This window comes from Aedes albopictus, chromosome 2 (genome assembly GCF_035046485.1).
Source record: "Aedes albopictus strain Foshan chromosome 2, AalbF5, whole genome shotgun sequence".
Lineage (NCBI taxonomy): Eukaryota > Metazoa > Arthropoda > Insecta > Diptera > Culicidae > Aedes > Aedes albopictus.
The window spans coordinates 38281615-38297076 of record NC_085137.1 but is presented as its reverse complement, the minus strand read 5'-3'; the positions used below and the strand labels follow the sequence as shown (position 1 = coordinate 38297076).

The window sequence follows — 15462 nt, the reverse complement described above, 5'->3', positions numbered from 1 at the left end:
TACAGATTCCGATGGGTTCGAGTTTTACATCGTTTCGCTCGACAACAAGCAGTGGCACTTCGAGGCATCCAATTCGGAAGAACGGGACGAATGGGTGTCGGTCATCGAGCAGGAGATTTTCAAATCCCTGCAGGGGATCGAGTCGTCCAAGTCGAAACCGCTGAATCCGAGCGACATCGCTTCAATGCAATCGATCCGGAGTCGGGTGCCGGGCAATGGGTACTGCGTGGACTGTGATTCGCCAAGTAAGATACTGAGTTTAGAAATCTTAAAAATCAAGTCAGTTTTCCAATGGTTCATTTCATCATTTTCAGATCCCGAATGGGCCAGTTTGAACCTGGGTGTGCTAATGTGTATCGAGTGTTCCGGAGTGCACCGGAATCTTGGCTCGCACATCAGCAAAGTACGATCTCTTGGACTGGATGAGTGGCCGTAAGTATTGATCTTTAACGAAAGTACATTATATCTTGACGTATTCATCGCAAATAATACGGAGAATAATAGTAATCACTCAAAATATGTGAATGGGTTTTGATACCGTCTTCCAGAGACCTTTTATTTCTACCTGAGGTTAAAGTCATTCATACACTGTTTTTTTGACAACATGTACTGCCGTGTGCAGCACAGTTGTCCCATGTTAAAAGGGATTCCCATAGAACTGTCCGTGATGACTTCCAAAATTTAATGTTCCGTCGGGAACTTTTGCAAAAGTTCCTCCAATAGTTATTCCGAGAATTCTCCCAGACAGATTCCTCCGGATAGGAAGTTCCTTCGATATTTGATCCAGAAGTTGCTTCAAAAACTACACACTTAAAACAGAATGCCGAGATCAGCTGTTCGAATCTCGGTTAAAGTTCAATTACTGAAATCTCGGGTAAACGCTTGACGTTTAATGTTTGATGGTAGCGGCACCCATGGGTGCTGCTATGAATAAACTTAACTTTAGCTGATATCTCAGTTAAATTTCGAATGCCGAGCGCTCGGTTGTGCGAATCTCGGTAAAAGAATTGAAATTAGCCGAGCTCAACTGAGTGTGTAATCTGCAAGTTCTTTTTTGAATGGTTCCACATATTTCTCTCAGGATGCTTCCGGAAGTTAGTTCTGCGATCTCTCCTAGATATTCCTTCTGGAAATCCCCAGGAAGTTCCACTGGAAATTCTCACGGAACACTTCTAACACTTCCTTGTTCCTTGCAGTTATTTGGAGAATTTTCCCAGGTGTTATGCTTGAAAATCTTCTAGCGAAGATGCCTGTGCCGAAGTACGTCCCACACTGGGGCAGGATTGAAAATACATGGAAAAAACCTCTAGCTCATCGAGATGTCGAGATACTGATTTGGTGTCTTCAGAGAAAATATTTCTATGGACATGGTCGATATTCTGAGCGGTAGTTAATTTTTCTTACGTTATTCGCATAAAAGTCCTATAAGTCATTTTGGCAAAATTGCATTTTAGCGATATGGTGTCTTCGGCAAAGTTGTTCGGCTATTTATCCTGACAAAGTTTGCTGAAGACGTCAAATTTCCAAAGCCTACTATTCTTGAGATATTAACCGATTTATAAAATACCTACCTAAAATCGATTTTTTGCATCAAAATACGTTTTTAAACAAATTTAATGTCCGTTTTCGAGTTATAATAATGAAAAATACTAAAATAAAACATATATCGAGGAAATTAGTTGGAAAAAATAAAATATGCATTGATTTTATATAGAAAGTTCCCGAAAATCACCCAAAATGTATATAGGACGTTCTTGCAGTCGGGCAAGTTCGGGCAAGTTTTTTCATCGGCAATCACCTAAAAAATGCATTAGCTTTCATGTAAAAAAATTTCACAGACATGATATTTAATGATTTTTTCCAAATTGAGTTCAAAGTTTGCTGTTTTGGTAAATTAGTACAAAATTTATGCTCATAAAATACTACGTTTTAAGATGCCAAGTGAACCATGAAAAGTATAGATGCAATTCAGTCACAGGTTTAGTTGTTTCTAATCTTCGAACAAATTATAAAACGCAAAAATGTCCCAAACGCCAGTGAAAGCATGCTTTGGTTTCATTATTCGTCAATGCGTTATACAGTCACACATCATGAATATTTTTTTAATGTATGATTATTATTACCTTATTTAATAGAGATATTAAAAAAATGTGGAGAGTTATAAGCATAAATAAATGTATTCAATGATCTAAAAACTCAAAAGCATGTGGGTAAAAAAATGTAGAAAAGCTTTTCAGTTATTTTAACCTAGTCGTACGTACTAAATATTTAAATATTTTGTGTACTAAGCAAAATTAATAACAATTCATCAGAAATATACCAGTAAATAGCTATTCTTTGTTATTTGATTCCTCTATTATTTAGCTGTCTTTCAAATTAGTGGCCATCACAGGAAGCAAATATATGTCTAGATCTCTACAAAATCTGAATGTGTTGTAAAACAGTCGTTGAATCATCACGCAAATACACAATTACGTTTGAACAAATCATTAACGAATGATAAAATCAAGGCATGCTTTTATTGGCGGCATTTGGGACATGTTTGTGTTTTACAATTTGTTTGGAGATTAGAAACAGCTGAATCTATGACTAGATTGTATTTATACTTTTTATGGTTCACTTGGCATCTTAAAACGTAGTATTTTATGAACATAAATTTTGCACTAATTTACCAAAAACAGTAAATTTTGAAATCTATTTAGAAAAAAAATCATTAAATATCATGTCTGTGAAAATTTTTCACACGAAAGCTAATGTATTTTTTAGGTGATTGCCATAGAAAACACTTGCCCGAACTTGCCGGACTGCAAGAACGTCCTATATATATTTTGGGTGATTTTCGGGAACTTTGAATATAAAATCAATGCATATTTTATTTTTTCCAACTAATTTCCTCGATATATGTTTTATTTTAGTATTTTTCATTATTATAACTCAAAAACGGACATTAAATTTGTTTAAAAACGTATTTTAATGCAAAATTTCGATTTTAGGTAGGTATTTTATAAATCGGTTAATATCTCAAGAATAGTAGGCTTTGGAAATTTGACGTCTTCAGCAAACTTTGTCAGCATAAATAGCCGAACAACTTTGCCGAAAACACCATATCGCTAAAATGCAATTTTGCCAAAATGACTTATAGGACTTTTATGCGAATAACGTAAGAAAAATTAACTACCGCTCAGAATATCGACCTTGTTTATAGAAATATTTTCTCTGAAGACACCAAATGAGTATCTCGACATCTCGACGAGCTAGAGGTTTTTTCCATGTATTTTCAGTTCTGCCCCAGTGTGCGTCCGTCAGCGACTATCAGTCACAGGTTCCCCGACGGTTCAGTGAAGGTGGACATGGGCTGCAGCCAAGGGACAGTCCATAAACTACGTAGGCTGGGGCAGGGGGGCTGGGGGGTCTGGCCAAAGTCTACGCTCCATGCAAGTTTGGAAAATGTTGTGTGGGCAAAAGTCTACGAGGGGGAGGGGGGCGGTTCTGAGATGGCCAAAAATCAGTCTACGTAGTTTATGGACAATGCCGGATTGCGAAGCATTGGCGCATTGCGCTTGCTGTAAAGAAATTTCATTAGATAAGTTTCGGCAGGAAGTTTCGATGGCAGACCGATCACGCATTTCTGATTCGGATCTTCGACTCACGAAAGGGTATATTCCGGTGTAGACGGCTTCGACGTTGGGCGTTGACGTTGCTCTTGTACGGCTTCACCATTGAGTGTGTCCAAACGGAGAAGTTCTGGAATACAGATGTCCTGTCGAGACTGATGAACATCCACGCCAAACCTGACGAGGATTACATGATTTCTAGCGGGATTGTGGAGGGGGATTTGTAGTTTGTAGCGGCCGATGCAGTAAGCTGTCTTCCGCTCAGTTTCAAGTCGATGAAACAGGAGACGCAATCCGACATACAGCCGTGCAAAGTGTATAGATATCTTCAAGAAGGCTGACCGGAAGAGGCGAAGATCAAGGATCCGTCGGCTCCACAGATAAACAGGCCTAACACTCTACTCATTCTTATCGTACACCGATATCGTGGGCGTAGCGGGCGAACCCGCGCTCTTCAGCACGATGTGACTACATGCTTGGTGACACTAGCCGCACGACCACAGAACCGCACAAAATTGCTCCAGTGATTCTTTCACTGATTCACAGGGATTTCTCAAAGGATCAATCCAGGAATTCCTACATAAATGTCACCAGGAATTTAAATAGGAATTGCTCCAGACATTCTTCCAGAAACTAAACCAGGCATTTCTTCAGGAATTCATCAAGAGAATACTTTAGGGATTGCGATGGGAATACCTCCAAGGATTCCTCTAGGCTTGCCTCCAGGAATTCCTCCAGTTAATCCCTCAGAAATTCCTACAGAAATTTCTCCCGGAATTTATCCAGGAATATCACCACGGATTTCTCATAGACCTCCACAAGAGAGTCCTCCAGGAATTCCTTCTGGAATATCTCTGGATACTCCTCCAGGAATACTCGATACTGGAATTCCTACAGGAACTTCTTCAGGCATTCCTCCAGATATTCCTCTAGGAGTTTCTCCAAGGTTTCCAAAGGAATACCTCATGGGTTTTCTCTAGAATGGCTGCAAAGAAGATTGCCGATCTAGCTGCAGATATGGACGTAATATTGATACTAGTAACACTCTTCCCCATTTGAAGTGATGCTTCGACGATGACATCAACGGATACCTGGCCTTGAACGCTTCCAGTGGGCCGGAACTGATTCTTGTGGATTCCTTGTCGACGTGTGGTCTAGTGCAGTTAAATCCCTTTGCCAACTCTAGCGAAAATTTGCTTGATCTGGTTTTCTCGAATTCCCCTGACGATTTCGAAGTAGGTACTGCAATCTCCGCATTCGATTTTAACTTCAGGCGTTTATCACCTACCACTCGTACTGCAACTAGACACCCGTAGCTCTGTGCTCGCTCAGGTCGTTTCGAAATCCAACACTCCCGATCCTGACTTCAAGCGTTGTAATTATGAGCATCTCAACACCATACTGGCATTTGTTGACTGGAAGCACTATTTAAATGGCAATTCGGTCGACGCAAATATGTTCATGTTTTACGACAAGCTTTCTGAGATTCTAGCTGAGAATGTGCCTCGTCATCGGTCTTTGGACGCATTCAAAAAACATCCGTGGTGGACGACTGAATTGCGTAATCTGCGAAATAGACTCAGAAAGGTGCGTCATCGTTTCTTTTCTGATAAATCTAACGCAAATAGAGATATGCTCCGCTCGGTTGAGTCTGCTTACACTGAACTGCTCACATCAACCTACCAAGGATACGTAAGAATCCAACCTCAAGCAAAACTCAACGATGTTTTGGAAGTATGTCAAGTCCCAACGATAATCGCGTCCTAATCAATGTGACATACGGCGATGTTACAGCTAGCACACCCGAGGAAGCCGCAAATCTGTTCTCCAGTTTTTTTTTTCCAAAGCGTGTACAGGGCGACATCCCCGCTGCTTCATATAGGAAGCTTTAGTCAAGTGCCGCCTTATGATGTTCATCTACCGCCTTGCAATTTCTCTTACGATGATGTACTGCGAACATTGACGAAGTTGGACGCTTCAAAAGGCACCGACGTTGACGGTCTGTCGCCGTTACTTCTGAAAAATTGTGCCAGTTCGTTAGTGGTTCCTGTAATGCTGTTGTTCAACCGTTCCTTAGACGAAAAAATCTTCGCAAGATTATGGAAAACCGCCTTCATGATACCCATTCATAAAACCGGAACACTGAATCATGTTGAAAACTACCGTGGTATCTCGATTATTTGCTGCCTGGATAAAAATTTTGAATCTCTAGTGTACGATATTGTGATCAACGCGGCTAAACCACTAATTTCGGAGTTCCAGCATGGATTTGTACCTCATCGCTCTACTAGCACAAATCAATTATGCTACACTTCCGTACTATTCAACGAAATGGAACGCCGAATGCAGGTTGACTTGATCTACATAGACTTTTCAAAGGCGTTGGACACTGTTCCTCACAGGTACGCCATTTAATAACTCAAACATATTGGTTTTCCTGGTTGATTTACTGAACGGCTTTTGTCGTACCTCTCTCACCGTAAAGCATTCGTTAAAGTGGATTCTACACGCTCGAATTCCTTTGACATACCTTCTGGCGTTCCGCAAGGTAGTGTCCTAGGTCCCCTAATCTTCGTGCTATTTATCAACGACAACGATTTGTGCACTCGGATCTCCTCAAGAAAGCTGCTGTTCGCTGACGACATGAAAATGTTCAGAGTCATTTCCACAGTTCTAGATTGCCTTTCACTACAGATGAACATAAACGAGCTGCAGTGTTGGTGTCAAGAAAACGGCATGAACGGCAAGAAATGCAAGGTCATGACGTTTAGTCGTACATGCAGTTTAGTAATCCACCACCAAGTCACTTTTTTGTGCCCTGGTGCGTAGCATATTCCAGCAGCCCCGATTTGGAATCCGTACCACGCTTCACAGATAATCCGCATCGAACGTATCCAGAGGCGCTTTATACGCTTTACGCTTCGCAATCTACCGTGGAACGATCCTGAACGTCTTTCGGACTACCCAACACGTTGCCGTTTAATTGATCTTGAACTGCTCTCCGATCTTCGTAAAAAGTTGCAGCAGCTTGTCGTGTTCGATATTTTGGAGAATAATATTGACAGTCTGGATCTTCTGCTGCAACTCTCGTTGAATGCACCGATGCGTCAATTACGTCACAACGATTTCTTTATTGTTCCTGTGTATAGAACAGACTACGGCCACTATAACCCTTTGAGTTTCTGCATTCGGGTATTCAACGAAGTTAGCAGCTTGTTTGAATTTAGTATGACGAAGCAAAATTTTAGGAATAAGTTACCAAATTAGATTAAGTATCAGTCTGTACGATTTGTATTGAAAACAAAGTAGTAATAATAAAAAGTAATAAAAGAAAAGAATTCCGCTAGGCATTCCTACAGAATTTCATCCTAGATTTTTTTCGGGGACTCCTCCAGCAATTTCCTCAGAAATTCGTATGACAATTCGCTCAGAAATTCGTACAGTAATTCCTTCAGAAATTTCCACTGCAATACGTCCAAGAGTTTCTTCAAGAAATCCTCCAGGAATTCGTTCAGGAGTTTCTCTTGGGATTCCTTCGAGAGTTCTTCCATAATTCCTCCAGAGATTCTCCAGGAATTGCTTGAAGGATTCCTCCCGGGATTTCTCCACAAATTTCTCTAAAAAATTCCGTCCTCCAAGTTTTTTCCAGGGATTCCTCCCAAAACTCCTCTAGAGGTTTCTCCAGGAATTCCTCCAGATATTCCTCCAGGAATTGCTTCAGGGATTCATCCAAGAATTCCACCAGAAATTTCCTTAGGTATTCCTTCGGTAATTTATTCAGGAATTTTTCCATGGGTTGCTCCAGAGATTCTTCCAAGAATTGCTTAAGGGATTTCTCCCGGAATTCCTGCAGGGATTTCTCTACGAGTTTCCTCAGGCATTTCTCCAGGGATTCCTCCAGAAGTGCCTTCAAGGATTCCGCCAGAAATTCCTTCACAAATTCCTCAGAGAATTGCTCCAGGAATTTCTCTAAAGATTCATCCAGAGTTCTTTTAGAGATGCCTCCGGAAATTCACCCAGGAATTCCTCCAAGGATTCCTATAGGAAATCCTCCAGGTAGACCTTCAAAAAATTTTACAAAGGTTCCTTTACGGCTCCTCCTCAATTTTCCCCAGAGATTCCGTCAGGACTTTGTCCCAAAGTTCCTCCAGGCATTTCTTCAGGGATTCCTCCGGGGATTCCTCCATGGTTTCCTCCTGAAATTTCTGTAGAAATTCCTCCAATAACTCTCCAAGAGTTTTTTTCTGAAATGACTCCGAGGATTCCTTTCAGAATTCCTCTAGGAATTCTAAAATTCTAGAGGAATCCCTGGAATTCCTCCATGGTTTATTCCAGAGTTTCATCCAGGCATTACTGCAGACATTCCTCCATGAATTTGTCCACAGCATAGCTTCAGAGATTTCTCTAGGAATTTTCCAGAAATTTCTCAGAGATTTTTGCAGGTATTCTTCTGGCGATTTCTTCGGAAATTCCTTTCCAGGAATTTCCCAGGGATTGCTCCGGGATTTCTTCCAGGGATTGCTGCAGGAAATCTTCTGGTGATTTCTTCAGAAACTCCTTTCGGGATCTCTTCAAAAGTTTATTCAGAAATTCCTTCAGAAATTTCAGAAATCCTTTCATCATCTTTTCAGAGGATGCACCCAAGAATTTGTCCAGGATTACTTGAAGATTTCGTGGAATTCCTCCAGTGATTTGTATTGTAATTCTTCAAGATTATTTTAGAGGGAAACATACATAAGCCAGAAAATTTTCCAAGAAGTCAACAAGGAAGTTTTTCACAATTAGGGGGATTAGGGGCATAATGGACACCCGGGGCGAAATGGACACCCCTGGTTTTGCCGAAACCGTTGACTTTTATGTAAAACTTTCAATGCATAAGTGTAAAGGAACAAGTCATTGTTCTATTTATCAAAAGTACCATTTATATTCCTTTAAAATAACCAAAATATCAGTGAAATTGAAGTATGTTTTTCATATGGTGGATTTCTTATAATTTCGAAGCAGCAGCAAATAAGGTATTACGAGTGATTGAGTGTGTCCACCATACAAACTAGTGAACTTTTAGCTTATCTACATGTATTCGCAGATTTAGCAATGGATGCAGTATTACATTTTTGATCAGAACTTACCCAAAATAGCAATTTCAATGTTGTAGTCTATTCGGAACACTGGCAATTATGAATGGATGTACGCGCGTTGCATACTGTTAGGCGTTTTAGAGAGTTTGAAAAAAAAATCAATCCGATTGTTTTAGCCTAAAATTTATTTAATTATCTTTGATGTTATGTAAACTCGTCTAAGATGGAGTATTATATCTGTGGTATTGATCTCCGTTGGCAAATTGCTTAACTGGTCGAAATTCTCAAAGATACAGCATAAAATATGCAGGGGTGTCCATTATGCCCCGATGGGTGTCCATTTCGCCCCGTACCTTACCTACCAGCCCCAAAAAACACACGGTTTTCAATTCATTATTTCTCCACAATAATGACATTCTACCAGCTGTAAAAGATTGAACAAGTTAAAGTTGTAAGCCAACTGATAATATGTTAAGTTTTTGTCGGTTATACAGGTCTAACATGCTCATATGCTTAGGGTGTCCATTATGCCCCTAATACCCCTATCTTCGAGAAATCTTCTAGGAGTTCATCCACGGATTTGTTTAGGAATCCATCCATGAATTCTTTCAAGAATACTTCTGCAGCTCCTGCAAAAAAAAAATCCTTTGTCCTACGATTCTTTCAGGAATGTATCCTGGTATTATTGTTTTTTCTCCATTAAATCCTTCCTGAAGTTATCCACTGATTTTTAAAGGACTCCTCCAGAGATTGTTCTACTTCTAAGAGTTTTTCTAGGGCTCTGCGGCCGACAATGTGACTCTTACTGATTGGTTTCCATCATTTCCACTTCGATTCTTACAGTCCTGGCCACCTCAGCGTGATGCTCGCCATCGGCAACAGTCTCGCCAACTCGGTGTGGGAATCCAATACCCGCGGTCGGGTGAAACCCACCCCGGCCAGCTCTCGGGAGGAGAAGGAAAGCTGGATCCGGCTAAAGTACGAAGCGAAAGAGTTCCTGCCCACATTCAGCGCGACACCGCCAATTGGCCATCAGCTGCGGGAAGCCGTCGTTCGGTCTGACATGAAGGCGATCATCATCCTGCTGGCCAATGCCAGTGCCGAACACATCAACTCCACGGTGAGCAGCCGGGATCTGCGGACGCCACTGCATCTGGCGTGCGCGATTGGAAATCTGGCCATTTCGCAGCTGTTGATTTGGGTAAGTTAGGTCGATAGTTTCCAAGACTTCTCCAACAATAACCCGTCTTCATTTGCAGCACCACGCCAACCTGAAGCACATCGACCACGAGGGCCGATCGTGTCTGACGTACGCCAAGGCGGCCAACTCGCTGGCCGCGGCCCGTCAAGCAAGCAATACCCCGCACCACGTCAATGTGGAAACGACCTCGGCGCTGGTCGAGCTGCTGACCAGCCTCGGCTGTACGGATCCGGCGCCGTTCACGGCCAGCGGCACCCTTCCCCGGCGGAGAGAAACCATCGACCAGGGTACGTTCGAGAAGTTTTCCTCGAACATCATTTGAGGCAAGTAGGTGGCAAGTGAAGGCGGTGCGTGCGCGTAGCAAATTTAGACGAAAACCTAGTTTGAAAATTTCGAATGCGCTAGGTGAGTGAGTGTCGTCCGGAAAGGGCGCACCACCCGCCCCAGCCTTGTTGAACAAGCAAAAGCAAACGCGAAAACAATGTGATCCCTCTATTTAGAAGAATGTGGAAATGACAAAATATTCATCAGGAAAATACGGACGGATACCTAAATTGATCTGGTTTTATTTATCGTACACACAGAGTAGTAGTTATGTTGTAAGCGAGGCAAAGGTACCAATTTATTTAATGAAAACTCCCAAACTGAATTCCCCCGGATCCCCCCGCTAGTTGTTTAAGTTGCGAGACCGAGCTGACGGATTTAACCCTTTTAGACGTGTAAGAGACGCGGTTCAAATGTTCAAAATTTGTTGTTTTATGTAAAAGATTTTTCCTGAGACTAATTTTATGTTGGATTTGTTTACATATTTTTTCTGTAAATAATAATGCTTAAACACTCGAATGGACCTGTATTGTATATTGAACTGAACGGTTTAGTTGTAGAAGCTTAACATCCAGGAAAGTTAGGGGTTTTTTGCGGAACAAGTTTTCACAAAAGTTAGAACATTTTATGTTTGAAACCTTGTACCGTAAAAGGCCGTAGTCTTCCTGGATGTTTGTAATAACTAATCATAATTGGCTTGATAAGCATAGATCAAGATCGCACCGTCTACTTAAAACAATTATCACCACACAGTACACTGTTGATTTGATCACTATTCCACGAATTCCCAACCCTTTATACCATTATTGCTTTTTATAGTTCCAATTTCTTGTTATTTAGTTTATGTTGTTTCTACCTAATCGAATCCATATCAACTAGGAGTCATTTTCTTTTGTTCGTTCCACTTATTATCCTAAACTTTCATAGATTATTGATCCCCCAAAGAATGCCAAATTGTAGTGTGCAGAAAAATCGTATTCTTAAACAAAATCAGCAAACTTTAAAGAAAACAAAACTTATCGGAAATGCTTTTCAGAAATAACATAGCAGTTACGTTTAGCAAACCATTATTAAACAAAACAAAATTATTCATGCGTAACAATGACGTAGTTAAAAAAAGAGCACCCTTAACAATCGATCACTACCTTTACTAGAATCAGAACAAATAGGCAGCGTTAGTTGAAACATTCATATAGTATCGAGAACAGAACAAAAACAAAAGCAGATCCTATTAAATATAGTAATTTAACAGCAGTTTAGGCAGTTCCCCTTCCGCAAAAAGGGCATAATGATGGCATTTCCTCTCCGCGTTAGACACAGAGTTCAAGTAAAAGAAAAAAAAAACCGCAAAGTATATGATAGATGAATCCCCAACACAACACTTTTCCCGCGCGTCCCTGATCCCGCATTGACTAGTACATATTGTGTAATGCAGCAGCAGCAAACAAGTAGGATAGTGATGCAAAACCAACAACATTTATGAAAGCTACCAGCAGCATGTAACCATCATCAGCGTAACAGCTGACCACACGATTGGGGTCTAATATCAGCAACAACACCGGCGCGGATAAAGTTATAGCGAAATTATGTTTGACCTCCACAGTAAAATGGTGGAGGTGGTGGTGAATGCAAATCCGACAGTAGTGGAGGACGCGAGTGTGCGACTGTGTAAAGAAGCGTAGTGGAAAAAGAAGGAGTTACAAAATGGCAGAAAATAAAAGCGAAAATTATGTGAAAATATTTGAAATGGTTGGGAGGTGAGAGCTTTGCGGACTCAAGTTATGAAGAATCCTTTTTTCCATGCGGGTAAGACCTAGTTAACGAACGGATAATCGTTGTTAAGGCCATAGTTGATATAAAATGAATGTAATATCCGCTTACTTTGCTGATGATGAAGAAGAAACTCCGCCGTACCTGGTCATAGAGTTTGTCAACAGTTCATCATCGGCAACGCTCACCACACTGTGTGGAAAAGTCAACAAACTAGGTGAGTCCTTTTTAGAATATATATATATATATATATATATATATATATATATATATATATATATTTCTGCTAATAACATTGATATATGCAATATGGGAAACAAACGAACTTTTGCTAGCTAGGCGATAATAAGTACTTGATCTTACACTGTGCAGTCAAATACTAAACGGGTAGGATTTCCTCTTGGAAAGTATCCGACGAGGAATCTCTTACAGACAATATACATAACACCTTCTCAACAGAGAAGGGGGAAATGTTGAAAGAATTCTATAGAGAACCCAGCAAACCAACTGTGATCGATATAAGCAGATGCATATGACCTTGTTGGACGAATATATAAAAACAGCAGAAGAACTATAAGAATCTTCTAGAATGGTTACATACAAAACTCTTCAATATTATTATGATAGTTAACCACAAGAGAAAAGGGGAACAACGCTTTGCAAAAGATGAAGAGGAACTAAGTAATCTTTAATCTTTAAACAAAAGAAATGTCGGATTGGAATCATTATATAAAGACTCTAAGGGCCGATTTCTTCACCCTGGCTAAAGCGTTAACCCTCTACTTCCCATGGTTGCTCTAGAGCACCATCGATTTTCTACGAACTCCGGACAAACGAAATTAGATGAATAAGATGCAATAATTTTTAGAATATGGTTATAACCTCATAAGGTTAACCCAACTACTAACTAATTGTTTCAATAGTTGAACTATTGATAAACAATCAAAAACCTTTTGATTTCTAACCAAAATTTTTTTCATTGATTTTGAAAAATTTAACCAATTTGCAATAACTTTTGTTCTACCACTTTTTTCGGAAACGCTTTTTTGGCATAGATATAGTCGTTCAAAGTCGTGGGAAGGAAAGGGTTAAACCAGGTTTAACTACATATATGGGTAAGCCTGGCTTACCGGTTAAGCCGAGGTGAAGAAATCGGCCTTAACCGAATATAATAGTGAAATTAGACCATCTCGACAATGATTTTTCATAAGGGCCTAATTGACTTGATCGATTTCTCTTTGACGACTCTCTCTCTTTCGCTAATAACTTGATCTAAACAAACAAAATCATTATTCTTTTGTTTTCTATAGCAAGAAAAAATCTTTGGAAAACTCAATATACAGTATGTAATACACCAGCGGTTTTCAAATCGTGCACCGCGGTGCACTTGGTGCACCGCGAAGCCTTGACAAGTGCACCGCAGCAGTTCCAAAATTCTACTTTCAATGCTATGAATGTCCACAGCATCAAACATCCTATAAGGAATGTATCTTCAAGAATTTCGCTTAAAATCTTCGAAGTAATCTAACTATAATGGTACTGTCTGCCCCCGATGCACAGTAGGAAAAAATAAATATAAAACACGAATAAATTCAATATATCTGCTCGGAGTGGATGGATTCGATAGAAGCGCCCGTCTAGCGAATTGGGAGTCGTGAGTTCGAGTCTCACCCGAGCAGAAGAATATAACAAGTGAATAACATATCAAGGTATTTAAATACTACCATACCTTGATATGCCCTTCATTAGGTGGTAATAAGAGGCAAAATAACAAAAACGAATACCAAAATTTTCTATAAATAACACCTAGAAAATAACAAGTCTTGTTATTTCAATAATGAATGCATACCTAAAATTTCAATTGCTGTATTTGTTATTCCAAAGTTATTGAATAACAAACTAATAACATTTCTTGTTATTAAATGTTTCATATGTTCGATGACTTCATGATGTAATAGCAAATCTTGTTCTTCGGTTATTTTCACTGTTAAACTAACAAATACTACATCAATACCAAATTCTGCTCAAATACCTCCAACTGTTATTGTGATGTTCTCATAACATTCCGTACAATAACGCAGCAATAACAATTTTAGGTATTAGAGCACATGTTGCTCTTCGCATGGTATTAGTAAGGTATGCCCTTCTGCTCGGGCACCGAAGTACGTGGGTTTCTTTTCATAATTCAAATCTAAATCTGTTCATCGAGCACATGTTCTGTTGTGCACAAGGATGTCAAAGCATTTTCAACAGTGTTTAAGAGCCTACCTTAAACATCTTATTGGAGCAAGAATTTCACAATGAGCCTGTTCAGTAGGCCAGTGCTTGTTTTGCAAAAACTGGACAATTTAAAAGTCGTTATTGGAAAGTGGTCGTGTTAAAATTTGACATCCGTATCTCAAGGGGCCTAAAGTTTTGAAAAATTCAATGGGACAAAAACAAACATGAAATCGATAATTTTAGGACCCTAAGGGACTTAGAAATTCGATATCTCTGCTCGTTTATAAGTTATTGTCAAAAAACTATCGAAAAATCAGTATTATTGATATTTTGTAAGATTCCGAAGGAATCTTTCCCTATTTTGCACAATAACTTAAAAACGAGTACAGACATCGCAATTCTTAGCACATTTTTGGCCCCTTAGGGTCCTGAAATTTTTAACAACTTTAGGCCCCATGAGGGACCACTTAGCTTTGAGATACGGACTTCAAATTTTGCTAAAACGATCATTTTCCAACAACAAAATTTTAACATATTCAATTTTTGCAAAATACGGGACGGCCTACTGTTTAGGACCTCACACGAAAATTAAAAAAAAAATCCCCAGTAAGACAACATTTTATGTCGAAGAACTGTGTATCTCAAACTAAGCTCCGACATGCCATAAAAAGAAAATTCAAGGTAATGTCATAATCACATCTGTGTGTAAAAACTCTTTCAAAAATGAGTGCATGCACCTGAGAGTCGCTTTGAAAAATACGACAACTTTAAAAAAAACGATATTGCTCGTTAACCAAAAATGACCAGGTGCACCGCGTAGAGATTCATTTCCAAAAAGTGCACCGCGAACCAAAAGGTCTGAAAACCCCTGTAATACACCAAGAAAGCATCGATGAAGAGAATTCGAAAATGTCAGTTAGGCCCAAATGAAAAATCAAATCAAAAATCAAATGAAGGACATTAATATTGGGATGGGGATAGGGTTAGCATTGGGCAATTTTGAATCGATGTTCGCAACATCGATGTTTTTGTTCCGATTAATCGATTTTTTGAATCGATGTTGAAGTCCCACAAAATCGACCGAATCGATTTTTTACATTTGATTTTTCTTTCGATTTAAAAATATTAAATTTCTTTTTCTTTTCAGAATGCACTGTAGAACTTTACCTTTAAAAAATGTACATAAAATCGAAGTACATAAAATCAAGGGCTGTATAATCCAGGGTCCACTAAATCGAGGTATACCTGTATATCT

The 15462-nt window shown here is 39.6% G+C and overlaps 1 protein-coding gene across 1 annotated transcript in view; it reads left to right on the top strand.

Annotated features, from left to right (window-relative positions):
* Positions 1 to 11964, top strand: part of LOC109421249 (centaurin-gamma-1A) — a 560936-nt gene extending 548972 nt beyond the window's left edge. The window contains exons 6-9 of the mRNA XM_029854525.2: positions 6 to 245; positions 315 to 432; positions 9536 to 9893; positions 9952 to 11964. Of these exons, the coding sequence (XP_029710385.2) occupies positions 6 to 245; positions 315 to 432; positions 9536 to 9893; positions 9952 to 10215 (980 nt within the window). The 3' untranslated portion in view covers positions 10216 to 11964. The remainder of the gene's footprint in view (positions 1 to 5; positions 246 to 314; positions 433 to 9535; positions 9894 to 9951) is intronic.
* Positions 11965 to 15462: the final 3498 nt, after the last annotated feature.